The 23,717-nt window shown below is 36.6% G+C and overlaps 2 protein-coding genes across 3 annotated transcripts; one reads left to right on the top strand and one right to left on the bottom strand.

The window, feature by feature from the left end:
* Positions 1 to 396: 396 nt before the first annotated feature.
* Positions 397 to 5,706, top strand: LOC129000862 (uncharacterized). The gene is made up of 3 exons (XM_054427914.1): positions 397 to 756; positions 1,339 to 1,650; positions 4,045 to 5,706. The coding sequence occupies exons 1-3, from the start codon at positions 520 to 522 to the stop codon at positions 4,435 to 4,437; spliced, it is 942 nt and encodes a 313-aa protein (XP_054283889.1). The 5' UTR covers positions 397 to 519; the 3' UTR covers positions 4,438 to 5,706.
* Positions 5,707 to 6,192: 486 nt separating this feature from the next.
* Positions 6,193 to 15,944, bottom strand: LOC129001787 (uncharacterized). 2 transcript variants are annotated; one of them, XM_054429229.1, is made up of 3 exons: positions 12,343 to 12,602; positions 10,370 to 10,952; positions 6,193 to 8,747 (listed from the first exon to the last, which is right to left on the bottom strand). In XM_054429229.1, the coding sequence occupies exons 1-3, from the start codon at positions 12,447 to 12,449 to the stop codon at positions 8,175 to 8,177; spliced, it is 1,263 nt and encodes a 420-aa protein (XP_054285204.1). In that variant the 5' UTR covers positions 12,450 to 12,602; the 3' UTR covers positions 6,193 to 8,174. The 2 variants fall into 2 exon arrangements, with proteins under 2 accessions (XP_054285204.1, XP_054285205.1); XM_054429230.1 differs by lacking the exons at positions 10,370 to 10,952; positions 12,343 to 12,602 and adding an exon at positions 15,452 to 15,944.
* Between the last annotated feature and the right edge of the window lie 7,773 nt (positions 15,945 to 23,717).

The following is a 23,717-nucleotide window of genomic DNA, read 5'->3' as shown; positions in this document are numbered from 1 at the left end:
GTTTTTCTTTTCATGTTGGCTTACTAAAAGCTGGCTTGGTTAAACTACCATATAACCACACTATTTAACCATAGACATTTAACTTTTCTTTTGAAGTATCGTATTGTTTACAACTAAATGCAAAAGTTCAAACAGATTACTAGCATTGATAATAATATATCTCATCGTGAGATGTCATTATCAATGACTCCTTGTAACAACAATATATCAGGCCTATATACTTACATAATCAATGCATCAAATCAAGTCTGCTAAAACCACTGAGCTACAACGCTACCTAAGCAAACTACAAAGATAGGAAGAAGAAAAAACTATTCATTTCATTTACTTACACTCACACAACAAAACAAAAGAGAACTGTCAAACTAACCTTAAAAATGTCAAACCATAACTGTTTTGACTTTTTATATTAATTTTTGTGAGTTAAACAAATTATTAGATAATAATTATTGTTTGCAAAGGTGACTGATATTAGCATAGTCATTGTATTTCCGTTCACAACAAGCCCAGTTTGTTAATATGTTTAAAAATCTAAAATTTAAGAGGTTACTAAAATATCTCTTTTTGTTGATTATTATAATTGTCCTTATAATATCCCTCTCTTCATACAGGAAACCCAAGGCATTTTCTTTTGATTCATTTAATAATATTACTGGAGTCCCGTATAAAATAATTCCGAACACTGTGCATTATGTTTTGTTTGGATCGACATCATTAAACTTCATATCTTTCTTATCAATCATTTCTGTTATTAAGGTAAGTAGAAATAGAGTAAAAGTACACCTTTTAGTTAAACTATACATTTCGCTTAAGTTTAAAACATTATATCATCAGTGCCAACTACAGGTTTGTCTATTTTATTTGGTAATTTGTTTACTAATAGGTAAAAATATTTTGTATCCTCCCTTTAGATAGATAGATTTCAGGTGTGTTCCTAGTACTTATTTTACAATACTCAAACAACAGTGAAATCAGCTGATTAGCAAGCAGAAGTGGTCCATCCCCGCTCTAGAGCGGCAATGAGCTATTTTGCGTACTATTTTCTGGTATTGCAATGTGATAATTTCCATGCAGTGGTAGGAAAATAAATATAAATATGTCTAACATAACACTTTATACATTGTTTATATTTACAGTACTAAAATATATACTGTACTATGAAAGGTGTTAGTGGTTATCGATTTCAATTGGACACTCCAATCATAGTCAGACCCAATAGACGACTGATTTGAATAATGGTTCAGGTTGTTTTTTCTCTTGTAAATTCGGGTCTTTTTGGGAAAATCATAAACATAATATTCAAAAAGAACAACAATTTAATTGGTAAATTGTTTTTAGGTGCAACAAAGCAATGTGTGGATTCACTGTGATTGTACAGAGTTGTCAGGTCACTACTGGAACTTAGTAGAGTCTCTATCAAACCTGCTACAAGTCCCCGTCAAAGTTAGCTTCATTCGCCGTCCCACTCATGTGTACGGTCAGCCGCTCAGCTCCGTCTACCACTCATCAGACATTGCCAGGATCCAGGTGTTAATGGAGAACGGAGGAGTCTACTTAGACACTGACATGGTCTTGTTGAAGCCTCTCGACCAATATTTACACTATGAAATGGTAGTAGGATGGCCTTTGGATGAATACTTTGGAAACCAGGTGTGTAAATATACTACCACCTAGGCAGTTGTATATGTACTTATTTTGGAGGTATGTAGCCATTTGCATCATTAGACATGGCTGCAAGCCGCTTGTTGGTGTCGGAACAAGGACAGCAGTGTGCGGGCGTGTATATATGTGTGTGTAGGCCTACTCTTATTGGGAAGCACGTCAGTAATCTTTGGGGGCTTTGGGGGAAGGAGTGTGGAAGAGCAGAGCAGGTGTCTACCTGTTGTCCAGTTGCCAATTTATTAATGTCATATCAGCAACCAATGACTCAGTCCTTCAACTTTCAAACCATTCCAAAATTCTTTTTTCATCTCCAAATTTTTTTAGTCTCAAAGAATAGTATGATTCTTCTACGCACAGGAGTAAATTTCTCCTTTGTGGGTGATAATTTTGCATTGTTGAATTTATAAAGATTGTTTTACAATATTACGATAAATTTTTATATAAACTAAATAATATTGGTTACATATGTGAACTTGATTTGATGAGCAAGAAAAGTATAAATAGAGGCAAGGAGTGATTACCAGTAGTATGGTAAAGATCTGATCAATCTGAACCAATTTACTCTTATAGTTTTGACTGCTGATTGCCTATACCTATTTGGCTACACTGATGGACAATCGATGCTGATCATTAACATAAACTAAAAAAATACCATAGTCTAACCAACACAAGCAAACTTCTCAACTCATTGTGAATTTTAAAGCTAGTTTTTTGTGTCTTTTTTATGTTGGTGTCACTGATCGCTAGTGTCGATGACATTTTCTAATATAGTAGGGTTAATTTAATGATTTTTGCTTTATATGTTTGCTTATATAGGCTAACTAGGGGACGGGTTATTGTTTATGATTAGATAATTTTATTTGGTTAAACGAGATTTTAGATAACAGAAATAACAAGAAACAAATTGTAAACAAAACACGACGCCTACAGTGCTCCGTAGCCCTACGGAGCTAACAATAAAATTGTCTTCAGCTGATCGAAAGAAAAAAAAATTATAAAAGTAAGCTCTAATCTGCTTTATCAGAGCAAAGAAACTTTCGAGTATAATTATTTTTATTTTTTTCTGTTTGTTTTAAGACATATATGAGTGAAAATTTAAAAACGTACGTTTTCAGGAAAAGCACTTTGCAAATTCTTTTCCCCTTTTTTCAAAACTTTTATTATTATTTTTATTTCATTAACATTTGAAGTTTCATAGAATGTCCATGGTAACGCAATATCTATGGTAGTTTCTTTTTAAAAGAGCGTCTTTAGTGGAAAAACACAAAATCCTGTCACGACCATAACGGACGTTTAAATGAATATTAAAAATGGTTATATTAAAAAAAAAAGCGGTACGGTCGTGAATTGTCTGGAATAATCTAAATCTTTCAAAACAATCCTTCAATTATCCTGTTAGTTATAATAAAAATTTGTGTTTCAATTGAACTAAACTGTTCAATTTACAATTATATTAAAGTTATTGTCACGACCAAACACACTATAATCCATAAGGCTGGATTGGTCGTGAAAAAACCTGCGATGGTCGTGAAACTTTGGTCGGGAAATTACGTGTTATTTGGCTCTGTTCTGGCGGTAGCCCTGCACCTCATGTTCGAGGATACAAAGTGGACTTCTAGGTTAATCTAGCAATTGAAAAATCTTATAAACAAAAAATAACACCATTTCTACTTCATCGAATGACTACGTACGGTCATGGACACACCAAAATTACAAAAAATACAATCTTTCCTTTATTAATCATGTAATTCCTCCTTTCAACTTGAAACGACCGGCACTACAATCCTGACATACACCCCGAACTAGTCTCTAAAACCAACTGACTCCATCGACGCTAGGCTTGCCACTGTCGTGCTCCAAAGTTGAAAATTTTTCCCAAATGGTCGTGACGCCAAATCGAGGGACAGACATATTTTGTCATGGTAGTCAGTTTGTAATGACAATAAAATTATAATATGCTCCTTTTTTCTAAGTTTAATAACCATTGATGACATAAAAATATGGCTTTATATATTTCGGCATGATTAATAGTCTAAAAACAGCGTGAAAGTTGGAAAATGTACCCTAGGGACACGTCATGGTCGTGAATTTCGAGACTTTAAAAATACGAAAAAAATACCTAGAACCTATTTAAAACCAAATAAATGTGTGTAACATGTTGCCCCCGTCCCAAAAAATATTAAAACACATAATAATAAACTACAAATCCAGTATCTACGAAGTAAAAGGCCAGGGACATGAAAACGTACGTTTTTAAATTTTCACTCATATCTGTACTGAGTAAAACTTTGATTGTTGTAAAAAGACCCTTGGCAATTTCAAAATATCTTGTTAGTTGATAAAAATGTAAACCCAGCAAGTCAGAATGCTTTTTGATTTCAGATTATGATTGGTCACCCCAAAGCTAGGTTCTTAAAGAAATATCTGGAAAGTTACAAACGCTATTTGCCACGAGAATGGTACTATAATGGAGGCCAAATGCCAACGGAGCAGATACTCATGAAGGAACCACATCTGGTGCATAGAGTTCCAGTTCTGTTTGGCGTTCACAACTTGATAGATAAGTTGTACGGAGCAAACCCTTGGAATGCTTGGAGACAATACTTTGCGATACATCTTCTAAGCAGACATCACGTTGACACAGAGAGGCTGAACGAAACCACAATTTTACAATACGACAAACCTTTTGGTGAAGTAGCACGATGGATTTTATATCAGTTAAAGCCAGTATTAAACACTTCTAAAGGAAGTTGGGATGAAGATTCAAGCTTATGAAGCGAAGAAAAAACACAAATTTAAACTCAGCAAGTAATTTCTAGATGCAGAATTGCAGATACAGAGAAGGAACCAGGACCCTTATGGTATGTTTTTTATCTGTCCACAGGTAAATAAATAGCCGGGGGTTGAGCCTTGCTCGTTTGTGGTTGATTGGGTTTAATAGTTAAAATAATACCATGATCAGACACATAATATAATTTAGAAAAATAATTTTATAAGAAACCAAAAACATCTAATTGCTGAGACATTTAACGATTGTGTAATGTCTGTCTAATTCCACCCGTTTCATAGATTATAGCATTTAGATTATTTGCAGTACCGTAAGAAATTGAATTGAGAAAATTGACATTTCATTTTAATATTAACCACTGACACCCCTGCTCAAGATGATCGGTCTGTTGTTCATCATTTTGCACGGCCATAAGATCTGAAATTATTTCTCTCCTTTTATTCTTCGATGCACGACTTGGCCGAAGTTTTGAGACATTTGGTGGGATGTATGAGCTGGTTGGAACTGGATTGGTTGTAGACAAAGAGGTAAAATTTGTTTCCTGTCGATCGATTGTAGCTTCTCTCCCTTTCAAATTACTTGTATTCGCTTCCGAGGTCTTCCACGTTCATTTAATACATTTTTGTACCCATTTTTGTATACAGTTTCGACCCCCCTCCTCCAGGCCCATATATGTCCAGGACACCCAAGGTATATGTGTTTGTTTATTTTATTTGTTTATTAGCATGTTATATAGGTAATACTATTGTACATTCTAAACTAAATCTATAATTAGTAAAAACTGTTATATCCTAAGCATTTATCGGTCTGACTAGTTATTTTATTTCTGTTGGCAGCGCTATGCAAAACGGATAGAAAAGTGTAATTTTTTTCTGGTACTATACGGAGGCCATATATTTTACAGCCCGATGCGGCGCTTATGTTAGGTTGGGTTATCATAAATATGTTTGTAGGAATTTCTTAGTTTTGTTATGAATCTAACGATTCCAGATGAGTCATACTTTCTATTTATGAAAGCCCAACCTAACATAATCACTGCAGCGATACAAGAGTGGCCTCGATATATTACCAAAGTACCGTAATTTTTCTCTATCATGATTGCTTGTAAATAATTTTAGTATCTCTGCACACATGTATATAGTTTTAGTATAATGTTATGACAACATTTTTGTGCTACATTGTGTATACTTTTACCACCAAGTAGGCCTACCTGAAAAGTATTATTAAACCGGGTTTATATTTTTGTACATCTTTTATCCCGTTTATCTCTTTTCCTCCCGTCAATTGTCCTATTCGTTGTATAAAATGGTATAGCAAATATTGTATTTGTATAAAATAAACAAGAGTCAGCACAATGACATTGAAATGAGTGACATAAATCCCCAGCTATAGCTTTTCTGAGGAACTAGAATTTGAGTGGGTCCTTATGAACAATAAAACATTATTAGAACAATGTAATAAAAGTTTTATTTTGTACAGTTATATTATACAATAACACAGACAGAATTCCTCATGACAACAAAAAAAAATAAAAATTCCATTCTCTATACATATAGGTCATAAATACATATGAAAATTGCTTAAAGCTTAACTGAATAAATCTTATGCGTAGCTCTAAAATAATTCAAAATATGAGTATATAATGTTAGTGAGAGCACAGAAAACGTACTACTATAACACAGAATGCTTTTTACCATGCGGTTGGCATTCTGGGTTATAGTAGTACGTTTTCTGTGGTGAGAGGTAGAAAAACAAATAAATCGGTCAGTCAATGGTCTCACAATATTTACAATACAACATACTAAAGAGATCATGATAGAATAGTTAAAATGAAAATATAACTGGTTATCCTGGAACCAAACAGGATTATTGCTAATAGTTGAAACAAATTTCTTTACAAAATTAAATAGCCTTCTTATGTAACCAATGCTGTATTTAGGGTACGTGCAGGTCTAGGCTAAAATACAGTAACCCGCCACTACATCACCCACTATTGCGGTGAAACGTGAACATCTCCCGCGATCACAGAAATATTATCATCGTCACCCGCTATTGCAGTGAAACTGTGAAAATCATTTGATCACGAAAAAGTAATCAACGCTACCTGTGATTGCGGGGAAATCAAGAACATCTCCCATAACCTCGGGGACATCATCAGATGTTATCCTCAACCGGAGAAAATCTGTTAATTTTAAATATAAAGTTCAATTTTTTATAGATAAAATATTTACATTTTTTTATAGTTATGGCTCCCTTTTGCTTAGGACCCAAGTCCACAGCCTATTGGTACTGTGTGTAAACAAGACAATGAATGAAAGAATGACAAAATAAATATATATAATGTGTATATACAATTTTTAGGATCACTGATACAGCAAACTATAAATTAAAACTAAATAGGAATAAAAATACCAACTACAGACTTTTTCATCTTATAGGACTACTCGAAGTAGTAAAAGTCAACTACTATGATGTTAATCCCTGTAATAAGTTAAATACCCCGGTTGCAGCAAACCTGCCTAGGTACTAAGCAAATTTCCATTTACCAGACTGGATTTTCACACAAACCATTTCCTTAAAAATGTCACATTATTCCTATTTAAATAACATAAAAATTGTTATTAGTAGGTTTGCTGCTACAGGGAAAAAAACAAGGTGTTTTTTTTTATGTTGGTAGCTTAGTATGAAATAAACAAATATATATGAATTTGACCAAACTGTGTTTTTAGCCTCTGGGGGCCTCAAAACGGAAAAATAAATCGGCCCACGGCCAATGTCTTACCACGAGACCTACGGTAAATGGATTATTTATTCCCTGTATGGGAAATTCACTTAATTGAACAAATTTTGTGTCCAATTAAAAAAATTACTAACATTATAGAGATGTTTGGTAAACAATATTGTACCGCCAAATACACAAAATTATACCCTAAATAAATCCTGGGATAGCTTCTGTCATAACTCAACAATATGATACTAGGCTACTCAGCAAGAACAAAAAAATTACTAAATTCTTATTCTTGTTTGTAAACCCAAATATTTATAATAAAAATAACCTCATGTCAAATGCTTGTATTATAAGGTATCATGAGTTTTAAACACAACAACGGGTAACTATCCGTACTTGAGGTAAATTTCCTGATTAAAAATTTATAAACACTCAAGTTATTAATATTGTTGAATTCTAAAATTTAACACAGATTGAAGGAAACAGGCTAATGTTAAAGGGTTGATTTTGTCTTCATGATAATATCAAACCTAGCACGTCACTGGTGGATTTTAGGTTGTATCGTATTAAATTAAAAAAAAAACCTTAGGCCTATCATCTTTTATGGAAGCGACCCTTAATCTTATTCCATGATCTTTGCATTGTGTCATCGTTTATTATTCTTGAGTGTGAATGTGATAAGTGAAATACCAGTAGGCCAATTTATCCCTAGAGAGCTAACTACCTAGAGTGCTAGGTAATAGGACAATTAATAAAAAAATAATAAATATTTATCCTACTCTGTGAAATCTTTTTTTATATTACCTATCAAAAATCTTTACACTTAACTTAATTAAGCCGATTGAATTCCATTTACAACCATGACATGAATAAATATGTATAAAATCCTGTTTCATAAATTCATCAATTTGCCTACAATATAAAAATACAATTTTAAGAATAAATTACTACTTGTAAACTTTATGCATAATCAAACTGTTAACATACCTAGACTATTCAGTTTTCAACGTCTGATGTTTCACTGGTACAATCTAACAAAAGTTCTGGTGAGTTCCGCTTTTGTACATTTGTTTCTTCCTGCTCTTCATTACTATCCTCTTCAATACCGTTCGTTTGAACATTACAAACCTCTTGATCTTGTGCGGACTTCTTTTTAATATCATTTATCCTGTGCTGAGACAAAACCTGTTGAATCTTAGCTTGAACCGCTAATGCTGTGCACAACGACATCTTCTTCAGTTGTAACGCCACACTTTTACCGAACAGTTCAAACTCATCCTCAGACGTTGTGAGAAGTTCAGTAATATCCTTGAGATATTTCATCGCATCATTCATTTGTGCAGTGATGTCAACCTCCTTGTCCTGCTTGCGTTTTTTAGTGGGTGGTTCAGACAATACGCTGTTTGCTGCTTCCTCCGCCATCGATATGACAGAGTTTTGCTGCACGAAAAGTGGCATCTCTCCGTCCGGTGGCTCAGGATACGAATGGTTTGTTTCGTCCAATGACGGACACTGTTGGTAGTAAAACTCACTCTGCGTAGTTTGTGCTGGCAGGTTGTGAAATTTTGTCTGGAACACAAAAGAGTCCAATAGAGGTGATGCTCTGATTATAATATTATTTGCTATCATGGCTGACAAAATAAAAAATAATTTTGACTAGGCCTAAGTAACACAGGATAAGATTTAACACACTACATAAGAGCAGGAACACAATGGTGTGGTATTACGGCCCATCTCATTTTTCCAAAGGAACTTTGTAGGGGTTTAAAAATATGTCAATACAAATTTCAAACAAAATATTAATGGTTTGTATTGGGTTAGGCCTAATACTTTTATTTGTACTAGAAAAGTTTTGTCTTTAAGCTATTTTTTAATTCCAGTACAGGTAGTCGTTGCTATTCCCAATAGATGCGTTTAAAGAATTGCCCTCCAAGCCAAAATGCAGAATCAAAAACCTATTCATAGACTGTTGCTGTTTGTAACATTTTATTTTACAGGAACTCTGCATCCCAAAATAATCTTCACCTCATAATATGTCGCCAGAAGTGACCACTGGTGCAAAGGATTGCTAAATTTCACACAGCTACGTGTAGCCTATGTAATTTGAACAGATTGTATTTTTGGCCTCTGTGGACATTCAGGTCTAACAATGAGACCTACCGTAATAGCTATTCCCTATAAAAGAAATTTGGTTAAAGAAAGAGGGAACACAGATATGGAGTAAATTCCCTGAGATATTAATTTTATCACACCCTATCAACATTGTTTAGGTATGATATATTTTTAAATAGTTAATTGTATACTTAGGGCCTATAGTATTTTTAGATAATGACATTGAAGACAACATTCTGAAAAAATACACAAGGTTTCAAATTTCTATTGCACTAGGAGAAGATAGTTAACCGTTAAGGATTACATTTCATATACGGTAGGTGCTACACACACTTATTTCGACAATGAAGATATCTGTATTTTAACTGCATATTTTATCGCTGCCAAACCAAAACTAAACAAGATATACGTAAAAACAGTACAGGAACTGGGTGTGTGAAGAAGCGCCTTGTCGCCTAGTGTGGCCACTGGCCATAAGCTCTAGACAAGATAACATGGAGAGCGTATTTATCGACTGGGACGGTGGCATCGTCCTGTAATCCAGCTACTAGGTCACAAATTGTGAATATTTATAGGCATGCACTGTGGATGAGATACTCCCTGGTGTGGATTAATGTCCGCATTAGTGAGTACTACGACTACCCACACTGCTATCCTGATAATTAGACCAATTCGTTAATTACAAGGCAAAAATGTGGTTCGGATTCCACTATAAACTGTAGGTCCCTTAGTTGCCATTGGCTGTATGGGACTATTAATTAACATATGTGGTGTCTAAGAATGTTTAAAAATTATACCCATTTTTATCCCTGGTTTAGGTAGGCCTAACACAATTAGAACATATTTTTCAGATGGAATCCACCAGGTTTAGCATTATGAAGATCTCAAATTTGATTTTGATGGAACAACATTAGCACAGAAACAAAACTGTTGATCTGATAGAACTGTATTTCTGACGAACAATAAATAGGAACCAACTTAAAATGTTGCGAGCAACAAGTTAATGCATGGAATGGCATAAACCAAGGATAAGAATATTTTAGAATATTAATGCGAGTAGTGGACAAATGTTTTCTTACTTTCTCAGAAGCGGATGGGTTTGGTTTAGAGGACGATTTTTCAGTTGGAGTCTTGGTCTTGGAATTTTCTTCAACTGTAATATTACTGGTACTTGTAACCGCAGATGCAGATTGACTTTCTTCAGTGGGTTCTGCATTACTACTATTTACTAGTTCTAACTGTCGTGGAATGTTTTTGGAAGCTTCAGTGTCGACAGTCTCATTAGCTTCAGTGTTGGCAGATACGGAATTCACAATAACGTTAGGCCCACTATTTTGTTCATTTTGTCTATCATCATCGCTCAACTCTTGAACCTCTTCTTGTCCATTTACTATCAGGCCCACAGGTTCAATATCATCTTCAAAATTGAGTTCATCATACAAATTATCATCGTCGTCGTCATCATCATCATCAATCTCAATCAGCTCAGGTGTAGAATTTTTCCAATTGATCGGGAAAGCGTGTTTTTTCAAACTGTTTTTAAACTTATTCGCAAACATACTAGGGGTAAAATGCAGCTCACAAATCTTTTTTTTGCTTAACTCATGTGGGGTGAGAAAACGGAACTCTTCTCTGCCACTGTTTGTGATCCATTTTGAACATCTGAAGTAAAACAGAACAAATCTAAAAATTCTAAATAACTGGTTTAGTTTGTATAGCACTAAATTTATTAAATTTTAACAAACTATATCTAGGCTATTAATAACCTTCTTAATTTTTCTAAAAGGACTAAGTTAAGTAGACTGATTATGAGACGACTGTGCTGGGAATGTCCTATAAGTTACATATTTTATACTTACAAATCAGAGTTTTAAGGTACGGTACCTACGTAGAAAGATCAAAGTGTTTAGATAAGGGACATAGAGAAGGGCTGATGCTCAAACCAGTCATAGATGGGAAAGGGGCAAATTAAACTGACTTCATTAGGGAACTTATTTGTTTAGGTTTTTGACTTGATTTGTAACACAAAATCACTGGCAGTGATAAGAAGCCGTGGGATCCTCCTCTCCCAATAATCTTTTAAAAACATTATCACAGGCATTTCCATCTTAGCTTGAGCTAGGGCTTGACACGGCATCTCCCAAGGCACAGAGGCATAATCATCGCCTTCCTTTCCATGATCGTGTTTCAAAATCCTAAATATCATCATAGGTCACGGGCTAATCGTCTTCCGTGACCGTGAAAAAGTTCTGAATAGACTTTGTAAAATCATCGTCTTCCATGATCGCGTCAAAATCCTAAATATCATCATAGGTCACAAAAATATTAGGAGGCTAATCGTCTTACGTGGCCATGAAAAAGTATTATCATTGTGTAGCCTACCGTGATTGCAAATAATAAAGCCAGGACATCTTTTGCGGTCGGGTAGACAACATCGTCTACCACGATCGCAGCTAAATCCGTAGTATCTCAGTGTTGATTAGTTTGATCTAGCACTTCAATTAATTAATTAATTAATTAATTAATTAATTAATTAGTTAATTGCCAAACATGCAACACTAAGCCAATGCGGCCAAGTTGAAACAAAGGTGTAATGATTGAAACTCACGAGGGTAGGTTATCTTAAGCTCTGTCCTCTGTGTGAGTAGGAAGTTTTGCACAGTGCTCGTGCTCTTCTTGCTCGTCACTAGTATTTAGTTCAAAATTAAGATTCTAAGGCACCTAAACCTATCTTTGGCTGCACTTTACTTGACGTCCTACACTCATTCGAATGAAAATATCGATCGATATATCGATTAATCGATTGCTTCATTCGATATATCGTTTGGTTAGTTAGGTAAGGTTAACCTAACCTAACTAACCAAACGATATATCGAATGAAAATATCGAATCGAAAAAATTAATCGAATGAGTGTAGGACGTCAAGTAAAGTGCAGCCCTATCTTTCACACTTCATAAACTATGATATAAGCAGACTATCAACGTTTTAAAGTATAAATAAATAAAAAGTTTAGGCCTACTGCAAGTATAATGTTAAATTTTAAGGCTTCACCTTTCTGTATCCTTGGGGAAACCAAAAAATGATATTGCACCTCCATCAGTTGATCTATCTGAAGAACACCCATTATAACTGCAATATCTTTTATACCATTGTGACATTGCAGTACTAATTGGGACCCTATTTCTTTAAATTTATAATCTATTATTAACTAACAAAAATAATAGCCCCGTCCAAACTGAGCAGCAATCTGCATTAAATTAAATGTTCAATTATTCATGGTTTAAATTATTGTATTCCTTTGAAATTCCAAGGTCAACGTTCACGTTCACAACAAAACAACACAAACAAAAGTGTAAAAGTACAAACAAAGACAACAGCAACAGCACGGCCCAGCAAACAGCAACAGCAGCAGACAGCTGGAGCTGACAGACAGTCAGCAGACACGAGACACGACACACCGGCTTCGGCTTCGGCTGGTTGCAGGTTAGGCACACTTCAAAAGTGTAATAGTCACGTTTACCAACGGTCAAACTGCAAAGGATTTGCAATTAGTTGCCTTTGATCACCGATTGGTTATAACGCTCGCATTTTGCCTTCAAAACCAAAGGATGGTGGTTCGATCATTAGAAGGATCAATTTTAGTCCTAGTTACAATTTTGTCAAATATTACCATTACCGGTACATGATTTATATCATTCACTTCTCAACGTATATATATATATATATATATATATATATATATAACCAAACATTTCTTTTTTTGATTAAACATTTTGTTTTATTTGCATTCCAACGGCCAAAGACCATTACAAAAATTGATAATTCTTTATGGTCTACTATGAAGAAGTTTATGTTTATTGGTCGTCGGTAACTCTTACAACAAAGAAGAGCTCTTTGTTAGCAAATTGTTTTTAATGTCAACTAAATTTTGCTTTTTAGGGTGTTTACGAGCGATGTGTTTGTAATTTCCCGTTCTGATATTCAGTAATAGCAATAGCATAGATAAAATTTAGTCCATGTTTTAACTATGGTAATAGGCTAAAAAGCACCTACATTTTATAGAACAAGCAATTTTAGTGAATTTCCATACAGGGCATACACATAAGCTATCACTGCAGCTTACATGGTAAACCCCGAAGCCGATTTAATTTTTTGTTTTGATATCCCCAGAGGCCAAACAACCTCCCAATTCAATGTAGAATCGTTTTCTAAATTTGTAAAGTAAAAAATATATATAATAGCGTTGTTGCACACCAAAAATAAGGCGAAAATCTAAAAATACTGTAAATTTTAAATTCCAATGTTATTTTTACGGAGGGTAAATAAACTTATGTAGTTTGCTTGTTTAGGGATGTATGGTAAAATTTGGCAAAAATATGTCTGTTTCATACTGAGCTACAAACATTTCAATAAAAAACACAAATCGAGGATTGAGGCGACATGAATTAGAGATATTTAAGCGTCACACTCGCCACCCATAAAAACGGACGAAGCTAAGCAAAATTCGATTTGCTTTTAGACAAATATGAAAAGTGCCATAAAATGCATACATAAGTATTCAGTTTAAATAGTGCATAGGTTTGGTGGTTTGATTTAGAGAAAAATATTATTCTGCACCTAGACACCCGTTGATTTGGCTGTAACAGGTCGAAGTTAGATAACTGGAGTGATCCTTTACGATGAAATATCTTATACTTTAACATTCGTTATTGTAAGAAAATTCGGATGTACTTTGTTAAAATACAACATGAGATCGTGTTCTTTTCCAACGTAATATTTTCGTACGGAATAAGTTGTACAGTTACAGTATGTATACAATTTTGTGAGATTTTCAATTAGCATTAAAATATTTGTTTGGAGTGCAAAAACTTTTCTGCATTTGCAATCAGTCGTAATATTTGCAAAATCACGTTTTCCTGTGGACTAGATTAAATAATTTCCCGAAATTCCAAATGAAGAATATTATTTGCATGCACTTTATCAGCATAGTTATTGCTTTTGGCATGTCGTGTGGATATCATTTCTTCATTTACGGCTAGACCGTCACCATGTTGTACATTATTATGATGGTTCTGCTCGCGTGTGATACTTCTCCACGGACGTCGCAGTAGCGCCCGAGTCTGGCCGAAATGGTCAATAAGTTCTTAGGACCCTCCCCCCACCCAGCCTGGACAAAGTCCTTGTCCTTACTCTAGAAATCATCTATCTTGCTCGTATTATTGTTACTATCAGCTATTATCTACGATTAAAATACTTTCGCATCGTCGACATTGAATAAATTACATATTAATAGGGGCTAAACATGTGATTGATTGAGCAGTAAATATTTCAATTACTTCGAAAACAGATGGTAATTAACAATATAGTAGACTCTAAATCTGGGTGTTATAATTACACTGACATCCAGTGTGTACCCCTTCCATTAATATGAAATAAAAAAAGACAATTAATTATTACATTTTTTTACACATACTGGCACTGTACTAAAATACAGATTCTGCCAAAATGTCTATGGATATTGTACTCTAGTTTTCGAAGGTTTTAAAGGTTTTTCTTATTTTATATTACCTATGAATATTACAAACAATTTATTTTAAAATAGATTATTGAAAAGTATAAAAAAATCATAAAAGTATAACTGTGTCAAGTAAAAAAAATAATTTTAGAAACTAACAAATTTCGTGAATTTAAATAAAAATAAATCACGGAATAAATTATATTAATAATGTAATTGGTTTTATGGTTAAAAAATGTTTTATTGTCTCAGTAAGTGTCGTCCTTTACGGTTAAAAAAGAGCCAATTTTGTTTTTTGTACATTTAAAGAGTATAAAATATATTAGAAAATAACTGGGATCCTGACAAAATAATAATGCAAATTCCAACTTTACAAAGATTTAATAGGTAGATGATTTGTATTTAAATTTTTACCGGAGAATAACGACCATGACGTGATAGTAAGTGAAAGATAACTTTGGCACACTTAAACAAACAAAGGTACAGTACTGTTAACGATATGTCAGGTGAACAAAGATAGTGTTCCGCTCCGCAGCGTTAAAAAGTGGAACAAAACAACCGAGTCTGCCAATCATTGCGCGACGAGTGTGGGGGGGGGGGGGGTTTATGATTATTGTAAACGGCGGCAAATTCAAATAAGCTCACCAAGTATTTGGGCACCTTCTTGTCGCAAAGCTCGGCCCTCGGAGTGGTGTTGGCGTGTAGGAAGCTGTCCAACTCCTTGAACCAGAAGACGCTCGGTGTGTAAGGCTCCCGACCCAGCATCCTGGCCGTCTGTATCTTCTTGAGTTCTTGGCAATAGGTGGACCGGATGTTCTTGATCTTGTTCTTCACGTCCATCACCGTGAGACCCGGCATGTCCATGGCGTTGACCAGCCGGTCGTAGGCCTCGTCTCTGGCCGCCTTGTTCTTGTAGTTGGACGAGCTAAAGTCCCACAGACATTGGTTCTCGCGGTAATTCCTGATGAATCGTATCACCATCTCGTTGTCAAACGCGGGCAGTGACGACGACATGGCGTTCTCTACTCGACTCGCTGTGTTCGTGTCGGGCTCGTGCGAGTTCGTGCAACTTCGGCCGCCCGTACGATCAATGTTCGCTCACGCGACGCTATTGATCGCTGTGCGTGGCCTCGGCTCGGCACGTACGGGCGACACGACACGACACCTCACGTCTTGAGCAACGTGTCGACTACGGTTAATCGTTATTGTATACTGTTTAACTATTTCATTACTGTGTAAAGTTTTGGTGATTAAAACTACGAAGTAATAAATAATGTTGGCAGTAATACTACTCGAAACTGAAGTAAAATTGCACATATAGGGTTACTGGAATGTACAGTTTAAATATTCACAGAAGTAACATAATTTTTTAACTAATTTTACATCAAGTTAAAGTGCCAAGTGATGTTTTATAGTCTTTAATAGGAAACAGGCGTAGGCCTAGATGTGAAAATCGATCTACTCTTTCGTTGAATACGTGTGCAAGCAAAAACTAACTTTAATTATAAAATGGAATAACATATAAACAAACTATATTCTGCTAAGCTCATTTTTTATTTCATAAATCCATTGCAAATAGAGAGCATATTGAAATAATATTGTATCAGACGACAATTTGCGTAATATTTTCTTAATATTTATGTATAAGAAAATGTTGTAATACATTTCATTTAGGTGTGGATAAGGATAATTATTAACCCAACAGGAATTCGTCAATTTAAATACTTTTGATATAATCAAGTAAATTAATTTTTACTACACAAAACTGAATTTTCATACAATTAGAGTACAAACACATTTTGTTGTAAATGATATAAGACTAAATTTGGGTTTCCACTGCATTGTTTAACAATGATCTTAAGTTACTCAGTGTCAGTATGTCTATAACAGTTGAAAGTGTGGCAAATGCTATTGGAAACGCATATAGTTCGTCGAAAGTGGATGTTACTTTTTTGGGGATTTTATAGGTATTTTTTTATCTTGCTTCAATTTTCCAATATTGTCAATATTGTGGGAAGTCATTTCAACTGAATTACTCACATTTACTAAAATATCTCACAATTAAGTTATTATTTATTGCTTCAGTTCCAAGACCATTCCTACATGTGTGGATGTTGCCATATGTTGAGTAACAACAATCCTGTTACTTGTTACATGTTGCAAGTCTGGTCAAGATAGTTCCAATGACGTGGGATGGGATGACTCACATCTGGAAGATCTGTTCGTTTTGTCACAGATATAAGGTGTTTAGACTATTTTCCTTTATATTCCAATTGTAAATTATCTTTTTTAGCTCACATTGGACTTAGCATTAAAAAATTTAAAAAATCAAAATGAAAAGGTGATGTTTGAAATGCATGCATTGCCCCTTTTTTTTATAAAAACCGTGACGTGACATTATGTGTCGAAAAATTCAAGTTTTGTATAGGATCCGAAGATGGTATAGTGATACGAAACGCGTAATCCTGTTGGATAATCAAGGATCACAATGAGCAGTCTGTAGGTATTGTGTAACCTTTTAATTTTGATTTGCATAAAGTGGCCTAAAACAACTACAACATGAAATTAATAAATTGTTTCTGAAACTGTTTGGATTTGTAATTAAATATCTTCCCTTTACGAAATTTGTAAACATAGAAAGCAAAATCAACAGAACGTATCACAGAATATCTAAAAGTCATATATTACAGGGATTTACGTCGTTAATAACAAGATGTGTACAAAATAGAATCTCAAAAGAAATACAAAACGCTCTTACGATATTTTAAATAACATGTAGTCGTAGTACATTGTTGTATCTGGGGAAAATATTAGAATTCCACATTTAAAAAATAGTTGTTTACTTATACACTAACTTGTTATCGACACCAAACTTAAATTGGCAACTTATAATAATCAATGGCATCTTGTATGCCAGTATGCCCCGATCAACATATACAGCGTGTTTTTATCGAACACAACCCAAATTACAAGTACATAGTCAATAGTAGTTGATTTAAGTTAACAGTCTTGTTTCATTGACTTCAGAATCGATCAGCTGATATGCATTGTTGTATTTTTGTCACGTGGTTTAGTGTTATAAGGAATTTATTGCGGATGAACCTTGAATTTGAAGGGACCTGGAAAAACCCGGGAAAAAGCCGGGATTTTTGGACCAATTCCGGGATTTTTATTTTAGCAGCGGTAGAAGATTGTAGTCGTAAAATACGTCTTGCCGCGATTGCGGGCGACGACGATGACGTTTTCGTGACCGCGGGAGACGACGATGACGTTTCAGTGATCGCGGGATACGACTATGACATCTACACGTCCGCGGAAAATGTTCATGATTTGCCGCGATTGCGGACGACAACGATGACGTTTCCGTGACCGCGGGAGACGACGATGACGTTTCCGTGACCGCGGGAGACGACGATGACGTTTCCGTGATCGCGGGATACGACAATGACATCTACACGTCCGCGGGAAATGTTCATGATTTGCCGCGATTGCGGACGACAACGATGACGTTTCCGTGACCGCGGGAGACGACGATGATGTTTACATGGCTGCGGTAAATATTCATGATTTTACCGCGATCGGGTACTTCGACGATTACGTTTCCCTAACCGCTGGAGTCAATGATGATGTCTACACGGCCGTGGAAGATTTTCATGATTTGCCGTGACCGCGAAAGATGACGATGATAATTTCTACACAGCCGCGTGAAATGCTCATGATTTTGCCGCGATAGCGGCCGACGACGATGACGTTTCCGTGACCGCGGGAGACGACGATGACGTTTCCGTGACCGCGGGAGACGGCGATGGCGTTTCCGTGACCGCGGGAGACGACGATGACGTTTCCGTGAGCGCGGGAGACGACGATGACGTTTCCGTGACCGCGGGAGACGACGATGACGTTTCCGTGACCGCGGGAGACGACGATGACGTTTCCGTGACCGCGGGAGACGACGATGACGTTTCCGTGAGCGCGGGAGACGGCGATGACGTTTCCGTGACTGCGGGAGACGACGATGACGTTTCCGTGACCGCGGGAGACGACGATGACGTTTCCGTGACCGCGGGAGACGACGATGACGTTTCCGTGACCGCGGGAGACGACGATGACGTTTCCGTGACCGCGGGAGACGACGATGACGTTTCCGTGACCGCGGGAGACGACGATGACGTTTCCGTGATCGCGGGATACGACAATGACATCTACACGTCCGCGGGAAATGTTCATGATTTGCCGCGATTGCGGACGACAACGATGACGTTTCCGTGACCGCGGGAGACGACGATGATGTTTACATGGCTGCGGTAAATATTCATGATTTTACCGCGATCGGGTACTTCGACGATTACGTTTCCCTAACCGCTGGAGTCAATGATGATGTCTACACGGCCGTGGAAGATTTTCATGATTTGCCGTGACCGCGAAAGATGACGATGATAATTTCTACACAGCCGCGTGAAATGCTCATGATTTTGCCGCGATAGCGGCCGACGACGATGACGTTTCCGTGACCGCGGGAGACGACGATGACGTTTCCGTGACCGCGGGAGACGGCGATGGCGTTTCCGTGACCGCGGGAGACGACGATGACGTTTCCGTGAGCGCGGGAGACGACGATGACGTTTCCGTGACCGCGGGAGACGACGATGACGTTTCCGTGACCGCGGGAGACGGCGATGGCGTTTCCGTGACCGCGGGAGACGACGATGACGTTTCCGTGAGCGCGGGAGACGGCGATGACGTTTCCGTGACTGCGGGAGACGACGATGACGTTTCCGTGACCGCGGGAGACGACGATGACGTTTCCGTGACTGCGGGAGACGACGATGACGTTTACGTGACCGCGGTATCAACAATGATGTATACACTGCCGCGGGAAATATTCATGATTTTGCCGAGATCGCGGACGACGACAATGACGTTTCCGTGACCGCGGGAGACGACGATGATTATGTCTACACGGCCGCTATGATTTTGCCGAGATCGCGGACGACGGTGATGACGTTTCCATAACTGCGAGAGGCAATGATGATGTCTACACGGCCGCGAAGATTTTCGTGATTTGCCGTGACCGCGAAAGACGACGATGATGATTTCTTCACGGCCGCGTGATATGCTCATGATTTTGCCGTGATTGCGGTCGACGACGATGGCGTTTCCGTGACCGCGGGAAACGACGATGACGTTTCCGTGACCGCGAGATCAACGATGATGTTTACACTGCCACGGGAAATATTCATTATTTTGCTGAGATCGTGGACGACGACGATGACGTTTCCATGAACGCGGGAGACGATGATGATGTCTACACGGCCGCAGAAAATATTCATGATTTTGCCGAGATTGCGGACGACGATGAATATGACGTTTCCGTGACTGCGGGAGGCTATGATTATGTCTACACGGATGTTCATTATTTAGCCGCGATCGCGGACGACGACGATGACGTTTACGTGACCGCGGGATCAACGATGATGTTTACACTGCCGCGGGAAATATTCATGATTTGGCCGAGATCGTGGACGACAACGATGACGTTCCCGTGACCGCGGGAGTCAATGTTGGTGTCTACACGGCCTCGGAACATTTTCGTTATTTTGCCTTGATCGCGGTCGATGACGATGACGTTTACGTGACCGCGGGAGTCAATGATGATGTCCACACGGCTGAGGAAGATTTTCTTGATTTTGCCGCGATCGTGGATGACGATGATTACGTTTCCGTGATCGCGAGAGACGGCGATAATGTATACATACTGCGGGTGATGTCCAGGATTTTTTTATGATAACGTAAGACTGTGATGACGTTTACGTCACTGGGAAGCGACCATACGACCACAGGAAATATTCAGGATTTTGCCGCCGTTGATAATGTGTTCATAAAAAATGAAGATAATATTCAGGATTTTGCTGCTATCGAGAGAGAAGATGTTTCCGTGGCCTTAAGTAATTATGATAATGAAAATGATTACTATAATAAGGATTATTACTTTTTCAACACTAGCTCACTGGACTTTGAAACAAATTTGATATAAGTTTATATTGTATAAGTATACAATATAAACAAGCTGCAAGTCTTAAATTGATTATAGTTTAAGTGGAACCAAACAAATACGCGGGAACCTGGAAAAACTTCGAAAAACCAGGAAAAAACCTGGAATTTCACTTTAATAAAATAGTATACACCCTGAAATAACAATGGATATTTTTAAAACACACGCAAGTCCTGTTTTAGATTGATTAATACAAATATATGAAAAAATACGTACTGTGTTATTGATCTGTACATTTTATACAACCTTTATTTGTTCAATAAATACTCGAAAATCACGTTAAAACTGAGTTGCAAACATTTTTTACCGTAACATGAATGTTTTATTTATTATGCATTCTTCTACAATAAGAACTCTTCGAGCTTGCAATGGTTTTATTCGAAATAATTCTCTAACTAAAACTAAACCGTGTAGATTGTAGACAACAATGCAACAATGTATATCAGCTGTACGGCAATGAATTAAAGGAAGCAGAGGTGCCAACCTGCAACCTTTTTTGTCCCTACTCAGTGACTCTTAATACTTGTTATTTTGGTTGCGTTTAGAAAAATCATGCAGAATGAAAAACAAAAGAGAGAAAAATCTTCCATAGTAGTAATCTTCTCGTGTAAAAACTAGCTTGGTAAATGTGAGGTTTCAACTTCCGTTTACGACGAAAGTCAATGATTCAACAGGCCAGACTAGCCATATCAAACAACGGTTTAGCCTTGGCCTACTGTTAATATAACACTCAATGATTCAAAAACAACCTCAAAACACAGGAAATCCCGAGATCTCTCTGGTCCCGAGTTGTGACAATGCGACTGTTTATAGGGTTAATAAAAAGTCAAGACCCCCACCAAATATTTTTCTAAGTAAATATACAGAGATATCCTTTTGGTGGTAGTGCAATCTTAGCAGGATGTTTCATTTTATGATTTTGAACATTTTAAAATGTCCCCAAAAAATAGGGGATTTTTGGGGAAAACTCAAAATCTTTAAATGTAAACCCGCTTAAAATGACACCTCATTTTGGACAAGCTAATGGGAGAAAGTATGTGTCAGATTGCTGATACCGTTTATTTATAATGAATCACATCATGTTCTGCCAAATTTTATTCTATTTAATGACTATTTTTTGTACCATCATTACAATGCATCACCACTTTGAATCGGTATTGCCAAATTGAACAAAGGCTTCCACGGATTATGTTTCGTCAGTGGAAATGTTTGCAGAGCTGCATAGTATGAATGGGTGGATCACTGCCAGATAACCTTGGCCTAGTATGGTCGCGACCTCCGATGGAGGCCCTGAACGTGGACCTCACATCATAGGATATCCCATCCTGTTCTTGCTAGCTTTGGAGTGTGACACAGAAGCTGTAGAGGGTTCTGACATTGACTATTGGATAGTCCTGCCAAAGATAAAATATACCCCCTTAGTAGATTTGTTATCCGTAAGGAATGAAGGATCTGCTGAAGAAGAGTTTACTGTTATAGTTCTGTTAAAATCTGTCCGATGCCGCTAGGATCGTGTTTTTGTTTACAAATTGATTCTTGTTATTTAAAACATTGTTTAGTCAAATATAACGATATAATAATAAAAAATAACTCGTCCCCTAGTTATATAACCAAACTGTAAATTATTACAAATTATAAAATTGACCCAAAAATAATATAAACAAAATCTAATCGGCACTTGCGATCAATGTCACCGGACATGAACTAGACTCAAAAAATGAGTTTAAAAATTTACAATTGGGTGAGAAGTCTACTTGTGTTTGTTAGTCTATGATCAAACATACCTAATAGCTCGTCTCTTAGTTATAACCAAACAGTAAATTGCAAATGATAAAATATAACAACAAATAATGATAAATATAACACAATTTCGCCCAGTGTCACCAACATGAACTAGACATGAAAAACTAGCTTCAGATATTACAATGGGATGAGAAACCATTGATTATACATCTTAAGGGTGAGATCTACTTTTGTTGGTTAGTTTATAGTTATCTTTAGCAATTGACTCAATACAACAAAACAAAACAGGGTTTATTTTACCAATGAAGTACTTAAATAACAAACAGCATTTTAGAGTAAAATAGACATATAAAAAATTATATTTTAAATTCTTTTTTTTTACTTGAGGTTGACTCATCTTACAATATTAGTCCCAAGGTCGTGCGTGGTTTGTGATACATACCTATAGTCTTCACTACGTGTGTTGCTGCAATGACTACTGACTACCGTTGCAATGGGTTGTATTAGAAGATTGCTGGTGTTCAAATAAATAGTTTATTTAATCACTAGTGCGTAAAGTGACTCTTTTCGACCCTCACTCATTTTCCGACCTCGGCTTAGCCGAAACTGAAACTTCAGCTCGGGTCCAAAAGAGGCTCTTTACGAACTAGTGATGAAATATACCATTTCTCCTGTAACATTATTACTTACTGATTTTGATATATTTGTTGCTCTATATGTTTATGTCCCTGCTGATAGTGTAATTATTTTTAAAATAAATAATTTTTTTTAAATAGCCTACATTTTCTAAATATTTTTAAAATAATTTTAAAATAGTGTCACAGTTACTCAAAACAATAAGTTAAACTGGTTAAACATTTATTATGCACATAAGTGTGACTTCACTATTTCTGACCTGTTGTAGAATATGTAATGTAGTGTTGTCAAAATGTTAGGTGTAAATAGCTCAGTAGAGTCAAAACACTAGTCATTCTTGTGGTATACAGGCTACAATTGAACATTGTACAAGGGACAAGAATAGCTGGCGGCGTGTGTGAAGCTGGGCGCTGGGAAATGGACATAAAGCATACACTTTACACCGCTATGGTAGACGAAGTAAATCACAATACTGTACCC

Source organism: Macrosteles quadrilineatus, unplaced genomic scaffold (genome assembly GCF_028750875.1).
Source record: "Macrosteles quadrilineatus isolate MER2022 unplaced genomic scaffold, UCM_ALF_1.0 Scaffold_8__2_contigs__length_117827958, whole genome shotgun sequence".
Taxonomy (NCBI): Eukaryota; Metazoa; Arthropoda; class Insecta; order Hemiptera; family Cicadellidae; genus Macrosteles; species Macrosteles quadrilineatus.
The sequence above is the reverse complement of the archived record's forward strand: the minus strand, read 5'-3'. Positions and strand labels throughout refer to the sequence as shown.